General features: G+C 44.6%; 1 protein-coding gene across 2 annotated transcripts in view; it reads left to right on the forward strand.

Annotated features, from left to right (window-relative positions):
* Positions 1 to 15,572, forward strand: part of EYA3 (EYA transcriptional coactivator and phosphatase 3) — a 130,580-nt gene that overhangs the window by 23,826 nt on the left and 91,182 nt on the right. For both annotated transcript variants that reach the window (XM_088459958.1, XM_088459959.1), the window contains exon 2: positions 14,372 to 14,460. In XM_088459958.1, the coding sequence (XP_088316084.1) occupies positions 14,428 to 14,460 (33 nt within the window). In that variant the 5' untranslated portion in view covers positions 14,372 to 14,427. The remainder of the gene's footprint in view (positions 1 to 14,371; positions 14,461 to 15,572) is intronic.

Raw genomic sequence — 15,572 nt, forward strand, 5'->3', positions numbered from 1 at the left:
ATAGCGGTTGCTAGTTAGCCGCTGCTATGCCAGCTTCATTTGCTCTGACACAGACAGCATACAGAAGTAATGTCACAATGTCCCTCTATCTATGGGCTTATTTCCCTACAAGTAGCGTGATCACAGCCACAGTCCGTTGCTAGCTGGGGGTCGCGTAGCTAGCTGACTCCGTGCCGGCTTAGTAATACTAGGACACAGTCACAGCGTGCAGCCGCTATGCCGCATGTAACACTGTCTGTGTTTTACAGTGGGTAGCGGCGTTATCACTGTCAAATTGATATACACTACAACATAGTTTCTATTCAATTGAGCACAATATCATGTTAATACAGCCTAATGCCGACGTACGTTTCGCTGTAGCTTTTTCACACCAGTACTGATCTGTGCTAACCAGACCTAGTGGGACTCCCTGACTGCAGCCGGAACTACAGGGAGCAGGTAAGACGGATCACCGCTTGCGGTCCTTTCCCCCGGGTCTCGGGGGACAGACGGGATGACAGCAAGTGGAGCCAGGCCACCAGTACCCTTCCGCTTCCACTAGACCACCAGGGACCTTATTGCTGCGCGGGAACCAGCGTCCCAGGGGTTAATTGCTGGCCAGGGGAGGCAGCTTTCCCTGTTACAGCGGCTCCTTCCTTAGCTTAGCTCTGGCTTGTCTGCAGCAATACTCTTACCACGGGCACGCCCACTCTGAGGTCTCTGGCGGCCATTTTGTCTATCTAGCTTGTCTCAGCTCTCTCAGGATGTTGCGGAGCCCGGTCCTCCTACATACCTCTTCTCCTGGTCAGCGTATGTAGCACTATATCCTACCAGACACTGAGTCTGTGTAGTTGATCTGTAGTGCCATTGTGCAGGTGTTTCTGCATTGTATGTGACTTGTGCTAGCACTGTCTGTATCTTTTTTTTATTTTTTTCATTACGGTCAAGTATATTACTATGCCTTTCCTCATTTCTCCTGCCCTTACAGTACTGGGTGTTGTCAGGGTGGTTAAATTACCTCACATTTATAAAAAAAAAAATATTTGTGTGGTTGGTCACATGCCAAGTACTTTTCCTCAAATGAGGATGATGTGCACACTGCTACGCCCACTCTGCTGTCATGTAAGTGTTGTGCTGCACTTTTGGGCGAGGGAGACATGGTGCAGGATGGATTGTGTGTCAAGTGTTCCAGTCCTCCAGGCCCCTCTGTTGTCTCAGTGCCGGTGCAAGAACCCCCTTGGGCTTCGTTTGCTCAGTCACCCATGTCCATGGCAGGACGTTGGGAGGTACCCACTGCTTTTCCACCTATGGGTTTCCCGCAGCAGTCGGTATTTCCCTCCCAGGGACTTCCACTACAGGTTGCTACAGTGCAGGCACCATCTGTACCTCCACCGTGGATAGATGCTCTGTCTACTACAGCACAGAACCTGGCGGCCACCTCTTCTGCCCTCCAGGCTATGTTACAGGGTGATAATTCCCCTAGACCTGCTAAACGACGTATGACGTAGTTTCCGTCCACGTTATATGACTGAAACTGATGACAGAGAAGTTGTTGTCTCTGGCTCAGAACCCTCCTCTCAGGGAGTGGAGTTTAGGTCAAAGATCAATATTCAAGCTCTAATTAGGGCGGTACATGCAGCCTTAGTTATAGAGGTGAACGAACCACCAGCTCCTCGGTCCAAACTTACTTTATTCAAGGATATAAAGGTTTCTTCTGCGGAGTTTCCTTTATCTGATCGGCTCGTGGATCATATGGAGATAGCTTACCGTTCACCTGGAAAGAGATACCAGCCTTAAAGACGTCTGGCCTTCTGTTACCCCTTTCCTAAGGAACACTGTTCCAAATGGGAAACATCCCCTACGGTGGATTCTCATGTTACGCACTTAATCAAAAGTGCTACTCTGCCTATGCCGTCCATATCTTCCCTAAATGATGCTACTGATAGGAAGGTAGAGGTTTGCCTCAAATCTATGTACTCTTTCAGAAGCAGCCACTAGGCCGGCCACGGCGATCTTATGTGTGGCCAGGGCCATGGAATTTTGGGCGGACTCCCTGGAGGATTCCTTTTCTATGGATGTTCCTGGAGATCAGGTAATTCTTGTAGGTAACCTCCATGATGCAGCTGCTTATATGAATGAGGCTGCTTTGGATGTCAGCCTCTTGACTTCCAGGATTTTGGCTGCTGCGATGTCAGCTCGACGTTCCTTGTGGTTGTGCTCCTGGAGAGCAGATGCTGATTCCAAGAAGGGTTTGGAAGGTCTTCCTTAAAATGGTAAAATCTTGTATGGGCCGGATTTCGACAACATTGACACATTGGCAGCGGCTAAGTCTGCGTGTCTGCCTTCTGCACCTATGCCTTCAGGGGCTCGGGCCTCCTCCTCTCGGTCCTATCAGCCCTAAGGAAAGCCTGAGGGTCAGCCCTTTCCTAGACCGTCTGTCAACTAAAAGGCTACCAGACTCAGGAAACAGGCATGGAGTGCTCGACGTCCGGCTTCCAAGTCCGAGGATAGGCCCTCAGCTTGACGGGGCGGGCCTCCCCCTGGGGGGGGGATCCCAGGGTGGGAAGCCGACTTCTTCTTCAATTCGCCCAGTACTGGTGTCTAACCACCACGGATATTTGGGTAAGAGAAGTGGTCTCTCAAGGGTACATTTCGCTGAAAGACCTCCTCACCAGTTTTTCTGCACAGGCCCTCCTTCAGACAAGGAAAAGGCCTTACAGATCCAGAAAGCCATACAACCCTTGCTCCAAGCAGGGGTCTTAGTGCCGGTCCTGTTGCCTCAACGAGGGAGGGACAGGTTATTACTCCACTCTGGTTCAGAAACCAAATGGCTCTCATCGGCGTATCCTCAATCTCAAGTCCCTGAACAGGTTCCTCAGGGTACCTAAGTTCAGGGTGGAAACCTTACGCTCCATCATACTGCCTATGGAACCTGGGGATTTTATGGTATCACTGGATATTCAGGATGCACACCTGCTTGTACCAATTACGACCTCTCACCAGAATTATCTCCGATTTGCTATGCAACAACAGCATTTCCAGTTTTGGGCCCTGCCTTTTGGCCTATCTACTGCACCTCGGGTGTTGAACAAGGTTATGGCTATCATGGCGGCCCATCTGCGGGGACAGGGTGTCCGACTGCTACCATACCTGGATGACCTCCTGTTAGCAGGGTCTCCAGAAGTACTCCACCAATATCTGCAGCTTACAATTTTTGTTCTAGAGACTCACGGGTGGTTAATCAATTGGAAGAAGTCATCACTGATTCCATCACCATCTGGGAGCACTGTTGGATTCCCAGCAGCAGAGGATTTTTCTGACAACTGAAAAGATCTCCAATTTGCAGATGTGAGTACGCAGATGTCTCCACAGACGCCGGGTGTCAATCCACTCAGGGATGCAGGTTCTGGGATCCATGGTGTCGACATTCGACATGGTGGAGTATGCCCAGTTCCATTCCAGGCCTCTGCAGAAACTGATCCTCTCCAGGTAAAACGGGTTACCCCATTGGTTAAAAGTACAGACAATGGTGCTATCTCCGTAGGTACGTCTATCCCTATCCTGGTGGTTGAAGACAGATCACCTCACCAAAGGACGCCCCTTTTGGATTCTGGACTGGATAATTCTGACGACTGATGTCAGTCTCGGGTTGGGGCGCAGTGACTGGTCCACACTCCTTTTCAGGGTCGTTGGACAGCAGAGGAATCTTCCCTGCCAATCAACATATTGGAGCTTCGGGCGGTCTTCAGGGCCCTCCAGCTAGCCAAACTCATACTTCACGGAAAACCTGTGCAGGTTCAGTCAGACATCGCCACGACAATGGCTTACATCAACCATCAAGGAGGAGCTCGAAGCCGGGCAGCAATGACGGAGGTATCATGCTTGCTGACATGGGCGGAAGGCGGCAGTGTTCATTCCGGGAGTTCTCATTTGGGTTTCAGACTTCCTCAGCCGTCACGACGTGCATCCAGAATAATGGTCTCTTCACCAAGAGGTGCTTCAACTCCTAGTGGACAAGTGGGGCCTTCCAGAAGTAGGTCTCCAGACTCAATCACAAACTGCCAAGATACAGGTCCAGGACAAGAGATGCCGGGGCACTCCTGGTCGACGATCTGTCAGTAAAGTGGACCTTCCAGTTTATCTACATGTTTCCTCCAGTCTCCCATCTTCCTCAGGTCATTCAGAAGTTCAAACAAGAGGAAGGAACGGTCCTGCTGGTGGCTCCAGCTTGGCCTACACCGCGTTGGTACTCAGATTTTCAGAGTCTCTCCATTGACGCTCCGTTGCTGTTGCCTCAACATCTGGACCTGTTGTCTTAAGGTCCTTGCCTTTACCCGGACCTAGGTCGTCTGTCTTTGATGGAGTGGCTTGTGAGTCTTCCTTTTTAAGGTCCAAAGGTTTCTCCAGCTCTGTGGTCAGTACCATGCTCAGAGCACGTAAATCAGCCTCTGCTCGAGTATATCCGTGTGTGGCACACCTGTGTGTGTGTGTGTGTGTGTGTGTGTGTGTGTGTGTGTGTGTTCTTCAGTGGTGTTCCAGAGGTTTATGACCCTCTGGTATTTAGGATACCTAGGATTTTGGCTTTCCTTCAAGTGGGTTTGGATCTTGGTCTCCGCTTAGCCACACTGAAAGTGCATGTTTCGGCTCTACCAGTTTGGTTTCAACGTAGGATTGCTTCTCTACCGGATATTCGTACTTTCCTGCAAGGTGTCCTTCGGATTCAGCCTCCCTTTGTCCCCCGTGTCTCCTTGGGATTTGGCTATTGTCCTTAAGGCTCTCCAGAGCCCTCTATTTGAACCGCTGGCCTCAGTGGCTCTCAAATGGTTGACAGCTAAGACTGTTTTTCTTCCGGCAATAGCTTCGGCCAGAAGGGTGTCAGAATTGGGAGCACTCTCCTATCGTTCTCCTTTTCTGATATATCACCAGGACAGGACGGTGCTTCGTACTCGCCCTGAGTTCCTTCCTAAGGTTGTTTCTAGTTTCCATATTAAATGAGGAAATTATAGTACCGGCCTTTCTGTCACCAGACCTCTCGGCAGGTGAGGCCTCATTGGATGTGGTCCGCTCCCTCCAGGATTTATGTGGACCATACCAGTTCTCCTTTGAAATCAGACTCCTTGTTTGTGCTCTATATGGATTTCACAAGAAGGGATGGCCAGCGAAAAACAAACATTGGCTAGATAGCTTTGTATGACTATCTCGGAACAGGCAGGCCTGCCTGCATGTAAGCTTCTGACTTCTGTTAAGGCTCATTCTACTTTGTCTGTGGGTCCCTCGTGGGCAGCTCGCCGTGGTGCCTCCGCTGTTCAGCATTGTATGGCGGCCACGTGGTCTTCTGTCCAGACCTTTCTAAGGTTCTATGCATTTGATACCTTCTCTCAGGATGGTTCCTTTGGGCGCCGATTTCTCCTCTCAGCGCAGGAGCGTCCCCACCCTTAAAAGGATTGCTTTGGGACATCCCCAAGCTCTCCCTATGGACCCTGAAGAAGAAAATGAGTTATGGTAAGAACTAGGGATGTGCAGGCTCGGTTCTACTCGGTTCCGTTCGGTTCTTTTTACCGAATCTTATTGGCTATCCAAAACTCGTGACAGCTGAAACCCAATAAGATCCGGTAAAAAGAACCGAACGGAACCGAGTAGAACCGAGCCTGCACATCCCTAGTAAGAACATACCTTTTGTTAACTTTCTTCGAATTCCATAGGGTCCACAGGGCACCCGGCTTCATATGGGCTATGTTTCTGGTCACCGGTTTCCCGTCGTCTCCTGTGTGAGAATGTGATTCTTGAGTGTACCAGTCTTCCTTCTCTTATCCACCTCCGGCCTTTTACTTGTTACCAACTGAGGTGCCTCTGGCTCGGGGGCGGGGTATAGGGAGAGTGGACCCAATCATCCTGGGAGCTGAACGCTTTAAACTGCGTGGTAACTGGATTGTTTCCACTACCTACACCCCAAGGTCTCCCTGTGGAACCTATGGATTTCGAAGAAAGAGTTAACAAAGGTCATTTCTTACCATAACTCTCACATATATATTACATAAATATATGAAATATGTACAGATGTGTCCACCTACACCTAGAAGTCATCTATGTACCGCCTGTATAGGAAAATATATTGCTGAACATCTTGTTTACACAGAAACTTCCAGTTCTGTTGTTAGAACATAAAAATGTTTGTGTAAGACTTTGCGACTGCCAATCCCATAGCGCAGCCGCGCTTCTGCAAATAAAATTCTCCATCATACAGATGCCGATCCCCTGACACTGACTGTGAGGCGTGTGGTGGGACAGTGAAGATGACTAATGTGCCCATATCCGTAGTGACCGCGGCTGCGCGAGATGGGCATGCACCGTGGAACGCAAGCCGGCGGTTGCTTGGAGACGTGGGAAAGCAGGAACCGGATTTGCCCATACCAATGGCTTCTGGCTGGAAAATCTGTGGGGATGATGGCGCGGATGGGACCGTACACTATCTGTGTGTGTGTGTTCTTCATACTGACTTCAGAATTTAGTACAACTACGCTATCCTGCTGCAGTTGCAGGAATGCATACAAGCTGATACTGCGAGTTCTGCTTAACTCCCAAAAGGCCTAAGTACAAGTATTCCTTATATTGCACAGTGGGACTTAAAGCCACTAAATGCATACTGAAACATTCAAGTGGTGCGCAAAAGAAGCATGATGAAATGAACACATCAGCTTTAAATATAACAGATATTCGGAGGAAGGATTGCTGGTACATCGACTCGGATGCTTCGAGGCATTTTGTCACGCTTGTGTGGCTGGAATGGGTTCTGGGGCATGAGTCTGAAAACTGGATGGTCTTGTATACAGTATTTAAAGCTCATGAGATGTAGTCTGAGGCTGAAAGAAGCTGAACAGTACTGGGGAATTGGCTAAGACCCAGAACAGAGGTGCAGACTCTAACACACCAGTGGCTTTCACCAGGGACCTCCGCAAGGCAGTTTGGGCTTAGCTGTGCCCGACGTGCAGGTCACGGTCCTCTGCTTGAGTTTCCCTGTACTGGCAACTGACTACTACTGATGCAGGATATCTGGGATAGAACCGATGGTGCAGGATATCTGGGATGGAACTGGATACTGGAGCCAGTAGTGCAGCGAATAACCACAGGAATTCTCACAGCTAGGCTGAGGACAACATTGCAGAATCATTATATACCCCTGGGAGAGCAGGGCTTGGCTGCAGATGTCAGGTGACCGCAAACTGGTGTCCTGTTGGAGGATGGACAGTCATCTGACAGACTGTCATGGCAATCCGTTCTGGAAGGAATGCTGCACATGGAAGCCAGTGAGTATGTCGGAAGCTACAGGGAGAAGACGTGGATATGCTGGCAACCCCAGCACGCCGAGACAGCACCCGGAGAGGTAAGTGGCGAGATATGACTCTGGAGTCTCTGGCTGGGATCGTGTCACATTTCAGTTGCAGTCAAGAATGGCTTGCATCATCAAGCACGAGTGAACAGTCAGAGGGATTGGAGACAAGGTCCTTACAGCCACAAAATCCTGGACAATTACAGTGACCAGTCTGGCGATCATTAATGCTATGGCAGGGGGACCCCAAGCATTGTGTCTCCTGCTCTAGCATTCATTTCCAGACTGGTGATGATTATTGGAAAGGGGGGGAGGGGCGCATGTTTATATATACATTTTAACCTAACAAAGCCTGCACAAATATAGTGATAGTTCTACCAAACTTGCCTGTTTCAGGCAAGTCTATTTATTAGGTGGGTTTTGCTGTCGATATATGTTTGGCTTTTTGTTGGTTATAAAATCTGTGGTTCCTATTCTGGTCTTTGTTAAATAATCGTTGTTTGACCAATGTTCTAAATTTGAATTTTTTTATTGGTTTTCCATCTGTTTTGACTTTAGTTAATGGGTGGTTTGCAAAACCGATTGTAAATTGTCCAAAACTGACATTTTGTCAATATACCTCTTGGTGTGTGGTTTAATGTCTTAATTTCCTCTATGCAATTTTTGTTAACGGCTATTCCATTAAATATAACATATGATGAACAGCTTTCCAGTTCACAGTATCAGCCTTCCTTATTATAAAGATTGAGCCCTGTTTTAGACTTAAGGCTCTTTTGTGTACCTGTCACCTCTGCTGTTCCAGATAGAGCACAATCAAATGGACATATATATGGCACAGTCTATGTCTAAAGATGGGTACACACCTGACCGATATATCTGTAGATCGAGTGATTTGGGGGGCGGGATGCCAGATTGCTCCCCCCCATACAATGTTTCAATATATACAGTATATAATGCAGTATAGTTTAACGGGCAAGATGATACATGATACAATTAAGCCTCTTAGAAGTGAGTTTCCAGTTTATCTAGAAATATTTCAATATTTCACCCTAATAAATTACAACGTTGACTCTTTAAGGCAGAATCAATTCCACGCGAGTTGCCAGTTAATGTAGGCAGAGTCTACTCCCCTCCAGCCTTCTGAATTTAACGCACATTGAAGTCTGGACCAGTTACAGTGGCTTTCGCACATAATGAGCCCCTTTGCACGCTCCCGGAAAAAAGTGGTCGCTGGGTTTTCAGCTCTAAAAAGCCTACGGTGCGTGAAATGCAAAGAAAAAAAAATACTTAAATGTCTCGGTGTCTCCGCTGCTCTTGCTGGCCTTCCCTCCATCTTGTCACTGGGGGCTGCTGGGAGGCTTCGGGGGTGCTGGTAGATGTAGTTCTTCCAGCACCCGTTACGAGGGGGTACACAATTACACGGGAGGGCTCACACTCACTTATACACACTTATAAACACTGATATACCCTGCTGCAGAACAGCCGACGCTGGATGCAGAAGACACCGTTATGGAAGGTGAGTAATTAAGGACTAATTAAGCTAATTTGAAACTTACAATAGCTTAATTAGTCCTCAGGGGAGGTTCCGTCGGGTTCCCAGAGCAAGTCCTGCTGATTTTTACTTGAATTAATAATTTTAGGGGGAAAAAAAATCAGACTTGCTCTAGATGTGCGAGAAAAAGAAAAGACTAGAAATCACCGTGTCCCATTTTCAGGCACCTTATTGAATAGAAAAACCCAGCTCCGAAGGTTTTTTTTCTTTTAAAAGCCTGCCCGCACTTGGATATGTCCCTTTGTGTTTCATTTATCCGTTCTTGTATATAAAACTTTTTCATATGCAAAAATAAAGAGTTGACCTCCCGCACTGGGAATTTGTTCTTTTTACTCATTGGCTAGAGACCCTTTCAGTAGTATTGGCTTGATTGGTTTTTCTGTTGCGTGTTAAGGTGTATACACATGGGACGATTCGCTCCATGAACGAAATCGTCCCATGCGTCCCCGGCAGGGGGCAAATCGTTCAGTGTTTCTGCTCGGTGTCATTAATGACACTGAGCAGAAACACTGAACGAAATCAATAACTATTTTGTTCAATGTCGGCAACCCTCCCTCATCACCGAACATGTTCAACCTGACATTATCGTCAGGTTGGACGGGATGTTCGGGCGATGAACAATAACTACCATCTACAAACGGGAGCACCCATTGGTAGTTATCGTTAATCGTTTTGGGGCAGAAACTGAACTTTTTTTTGGACGACTGAATGATAACGATGGTTATCCTTCAGTCGTCCAAAAAATCGGTGCGTGTGTACGCACATTAAGTGTGTGAGAATATTTAGGAGAGTGTGCAGACAGTATGAGCGAGATAATGTCAATGAATGTAAGTTTTTTTTTTTCTATCAGTGTATGTGTGTAAATTGTGAGTCCCCACTCACAATGCGATGTGCGTCCCTGCTGGTCGCACATCGCATCTTCAGATCTTCCGTACAGTAGGGCAGATCTGACAATCTAGGACATGATGCACTGTGAAAGTCTAGATGCAGGAGAGATCGTTTGAAGATTGGACACCAAATTGTGTGGAGATCGTGTGCAGAGCTGCCAGGGAGAGTTTCAAGGGAAATCGTACACATCGGCTGATCATGTGCAGATTGCAATGTGTGTGGCCACCTTAAGTGTATTGCATAGAATAATATATATACATTTACATTTTTATATAGAAATAGCAGTAGAGATTGCAGCATTACAGAACTAGTACATATATATACTGCAGAGTTAAGCTGGCCACACATCTAAAGATTATCTGTCCAACCAGCCAACTAGTTGTAACGTATGGAGTAACTGATTATCAGCAATTTGCTCCTAAATGCCAGAAAACAGATGAAAATGGTCGTTCAGACAAGTTTGTTAAATGTCTGATTTAAACAATTTGTTCAAACAGTTTTTGTTCATTTTCCGGCGTTTGGGAGCAAATTGCTGATTGTCATTTGCTTTCATACCTTACCAGATTTTCATTCCAACCAGTCAACTAGTTGGCTGGTTGGACAGATAATCTTTAGATGTGTGGCCAGCTTTAGACATGACAGTGTAAATAAGATACCCCCCCCCCCCCCCCCAGGGTTAAGGCTATAGCAAATGGCAAGTTGTATGTGCATTATATATAGTGCGTGTGATTATAGATATATTTATATATAATAAGCGAGAAAGTGTGTGTATGTCGGTTTGTCCTGTATGCACGGTCACAATTTTGTACCTAGCTCCACCAAATTTGGCAATGTTGGTGTGGTTTGACCAAGGTTAGGTTTTTGCCTAGGTTTGAACTTAGTCAGGTCCACACACTGTCACACAATCCCATAAAGCTGGGATACTCTTAAATCACACAGGTTCTGGGGATGAGGGGCTGGCTTCATACAATCAATTGATCAGCCAATATATCGGCCACTGTGTACCCAGCATAAGAGATTTTATTTTGTGAAAATTACAACACAGTCTGGGTAAATTAGAAAGATGTTGATTTGTGGTGGTCACAGTAGAGCCCTCCTTATACACGCATTGTTTACTGTTTACTCGACTGCAAGACCCTGATTAGCATAGTCACCTGGTAGTAACACCATGGTACTTATATGTATCAGCAGACAGGCACCCTGCGCTGATAATTAAGAATACAACCAACTTCTGCCAGCATTCCCCCCCATCGAGGGGTGGAGCAGCGTTAGCCATACAGGTTGAGTCTCCCATATCCAAAATGCTTGGGACCAGGGGTATTTTGGATATCGGAATATACTGTATTTTGGAATATTTGTTTAAAATAATTAAATATCTTGGGAATGGGAGCCAAATCTAAACACAGGATGCATTTGTTTTCTATACACCTTATACACATAGCCTGAAGGCCATTTTGTACTATATTTTTGATAATTTTGTGCATCAAAAAAGGTTTATGTACGTACATGAAATTCTTTTATGTTTCATATACAACTTACGTTATTTTATACTATATTTTTAATAATTTGTGCTTTAAACAAAGTTTGTGTACATTGAACCATCAGAAAGCAAAGGTTTCACTATCTCAGTCATGCTAAAAATATTCCGTATTTCAGAATATTCCATATTTCGGAATATTTGGATATAGGAGACTCAACCTGTATATGTATGTATGTATGTATAGCAAAGTCCAGTATAACCAGAAAGACTAGCACTCCAACATCAAGTTTGCAAAAAGCAGTTCATATATTGTTCATCATGTTTAAAACGGCATATACCTTCAGTCACAAATCAAAAGTGCAATGTGCATAATAGCAGCAGATATACTTAGCAGACTTCATAGGTATATGGAGTGTTAACAGCAGCTTAGATGTTCCCTAGATAGCCCGATGGCTGTTTTGGTGCACACCGGCACCTTCATCACGGGGCACATAGCACAACTGCGTAACGGCCCCAAATACATACTTGTATAAAACACCCACCCCCCCATAAGGCACTACACGCCCTTCTACTCGCCTGTATTCATTCAAGCTCAAAAGCAAATGCCACCAAGCAGTTGGAGACACACGGCTCACTAATACCCGGAAGTGTCGGGAGTGGCGTGTGTATGTGATGATGTAATCTCCAAACTCTGGCAGAGGAGAAGCCCCACCAATAACCCGAGTCCAGTCTGGGGTGTAAACTGGTCTCAAGCCGCTGTGACACGGCTTAAAACCCTTGTCAAGTGACACTGGCTGGACCTGGGATACTTACTGCATGGTGCATCACCACTGATTAACATGCCATATTTGTTCATGTCGAGCTTATTAAGACATGAAAGAAAGTGTATCTATACATAAATGATTTGTGCTTATATGAAATTACCTCCTTCCTTGTTAAATGTTGTCCAGTTTTCACTCTGGAGACCTTGTAATGCAGCTGCCCCTGGTGCTTATCTTACTGTGTTATGATGTCAATGTTTTCCATTGTATTGTACATCCACAACCATCGTTCTATTTACTGTATTGCAGTGGTTCCCAAACTTTTTTGAATCACGGTACCCTAGAATAATAGTATATTTTTCACGACACCCCCTAGGCCAAAAGTTTGTTATTGAGGAATTAAAAAAAAAAAAAATCTTAAGTAAATTGTGTTTACCTGTTATCCTTCGGATCAGTTATGTGGTGGTGGGCAGGGTTATGCTTCTGCTTGTCAAATATTTTATGATTGGCAGCCACCAGCATTGGTTTTGCCTGTCAAATTGACCATAAATAATTTGATTTGTTCCTGGACCTCCAAACAGTGGGCCATGGCACCCAGTTTTGGGAACCACTGGTGTATTGTATTACTATTTAATAGTGCAGAGACATATACTCACACATTGTAGACTGCTTATTCCACTCCTGGCATGTTGCATCATGCTACTAACTCTTTATAAGTGAAGGCTATACAGCGGGGTGGGGAACCTTTTTTCTGCCGAGGGCCATTTTGATATATATATCATTTGTGGGCCTGGTTTAGGCCATGCCCCTTTCGTGCGATGTCACATGGGGGCGGGTCACAATCGCCGTTGATTACAAGCAATGCCCGGAGCATCCTGAGGATGCTACGGGGAGCTGTAAGGGCAACGGTGTGACCGTCTGAAGCATCCTAAGTATACTCCAGGTGGCACTGCTGCATAGATTCTGGCTGCATGGTGACATTCTAGGCACCCTGCTAGCCAGATGAGGCTAGCAGAAAAAAGCACTGAGGGCCAGAACAAATGATACAGAGGACCTTATAAGGCCCCCGGGCAGGAAGTTCCCCATCCCTGCTATACAGGCATGTCTCTGAATATGTAGTAGCTTTAAAAGTTATTCTGTCCTGCATTCTCTTCTGGACATCAATTTAGAAATTTTAACACACACAACTTAACTTAAAATCTGTAGTTTGTACACTAACTTACTATGATTAACCATTGTCAATAAGAAAGCCGTAAACCTAGAACCTGGACTCTTATTAGGGCACGCTATTACTGGATGTTATTCTGTGTCATTTTTTTGTCTTGTCCTACTTGTGTTTTGAGGTTTTTTTCTATTTTTCTTAGTTTGTTTTATGACGGTTATATAAATGTGTGGATTATAAAGCAGGTCAGAGATTTTTATCAAACAGCTTGGATAAAGTGAAGCGGTTATGGTGATGTGCTCATTTGTAGTGTTCCATTTAATTGTTTTATGTTTTTAACTAACTGTTGTACTTCCTTCCAAATCCCTAACTGACATTGCTGTTGGGCATTTTATATCCCATTATAGCATAATAGTTATATCACTAATAATAAAAAAAAAAAGAAAATATGTTCTTAATTGTAAATTATTTTCAGTGTGTGTGTTTAAACAAAGCCTCTTACTACAATAGTTCAGACCCAATTTCGTTGTACACGATGTTTGGCCAGACCCTTTTAAGTTTCAGTGTTATGATCCAAAAGTAGATCATAAGCTAGGCAACTATCATAGTTGAAGAAAATAAAAATAAAAAGTGTATATATAGCTAGAGGCTACCTGCACTGAAACAAAATAAATTGTATATATTCATGTGTAGGATTTAAAAGCTGGTGAAGTATCAACTTAAGGTGCCCATCCACTAGTAGATGCGGGGACGACGGCACGATTAAGTCAACGTAATCGTTCCGTCGTCCCCCTAGGGGTGAAGAGCATGCACTGAACGTTCAGACGTTCAGTGTGTGCACATGAATCATCCCCCCAACATGGCAACCTGACGGCGGTCGTCAGGTTGACTGTCATGTTCGGCCGATGATAGATGTTAAAAACGACCAGCAGGCACGGGCATCGCTGGTAGTTTTTAACATTTAACTGCCCGACTTGCCGGTGATTACAGAGCGATTGCACGATTATGAGGTCGTAATCATGCTGTGACTGTTTAATCGCCTAGTGGATGGGCACCTTAAGTGTGTTACCTAGCAGATAAAAATGCTGCAGAAACCAGCTGCTACTTAGATGCATGTGTGACACAAGCCCGTAAGCTTGAACTGCTACAACTGACACTAAAGTACGGTGTTACACTGCTCTGTTAAATAATAGCATTCTTTTCTGGTTTATTTTTTCCATAGAAAGCTGCAGAGCAGATTCAGCACTTACTGTATATTTACCTAAGAAGAATTCAGCCATGGAGAATGGACAGGATATGGCAGAACAACCGGTAACTTTCTCTAAACATGCTGGACACTGATGAAAATGTTCCTTTCTTTGAGAAACTTTCTGTGGATTTTTTTCTCAATGGTTATAATAAAGACCTTCTCACCAAAGAACACCCAGAAAATTTGGCCAGTAAGGCCTCACATTAGAATCAATCCAAAAATGTGTTTTTCAGAATTTTTTATTAAAATTCAATAGTCATATGACATAAATTTTAAAAATATTACTTCATTACTAAAAAATTGTTTACATTCGTAATGATCCAATGCCACAAATAAGTAAGTAATAAGAAATAAGTATCCTGCTTCTAACCACACAGGGGTTAGATCTTTTATAGCAGGTTCCTCCCTTAGGGAAATCCAGATTCCACAGATTAATATCCTATGTGTTTCGTCTGTGAGGACTTCATCAGGGGTAAACAATTCTTAAATCGCATATAAAATGTAAAAAAACAAGGTGTATAAATTACTAGAGGGGTTTAGTACAAAAAACTGAACAAATATTAGTATACTGGTACATACCTAAATAAACTATACTGATTATAAGTTGGTTAAAAGAATATCCTTATATCAATTGGGACCTATATTACAACAAAGATGACCGTCATATAGTCTACATAAACAATTCTTGAAGTAAACACATGAAAAATGTCAAATCACAACATATAAAGCTTCATATAAGGGTCTAATGTAAAACATATACCAGTATACTATAACATACCAGAACAAATGATGTAACCAATCCTGATATTAAGTTGGATAGGATGAGATCCTTGTATCAATTAGGACCTGTGTTACAACAAAATGGCCTTCAAGTAATCTCCATACAAAGTTGTTAATGACATCAAATATATTATAATCACAACTAAAAAGATATATTTCTCTTTCATCCACTAGGGGACACCGGAGGTGCTTACGCTGGGGTATAGAGGCGTGGATAGCTGGAGCTGGCACTTTAAATAATTTAGAAGTGTGAAGCGCCTCCCCCTCTATGCCCCATCAGCCCTCAGTTTAGAAAATGTGCCTCTAGGAGCTGGTCACATCATGCTGTGCTCCAGCAATACATTTATTTTATTTAATTTTATTTTATTTTAAAGCATCTTTTACATTCCTATAG

Source organism: Taudactylus pleione, unplaced genomic scaffold (assembly GCF_031769625.1).
Source record: "Taudactylus pleione unplaced genomic scaffold, aTauple2 ptg000959l, whole genome shotgun sequence".
NCBI lineage: Eukaryota > Metazoa > Chordata > Amphibia > Anura > Myobatrachidae > Taudactylus > Taudactylus pleione.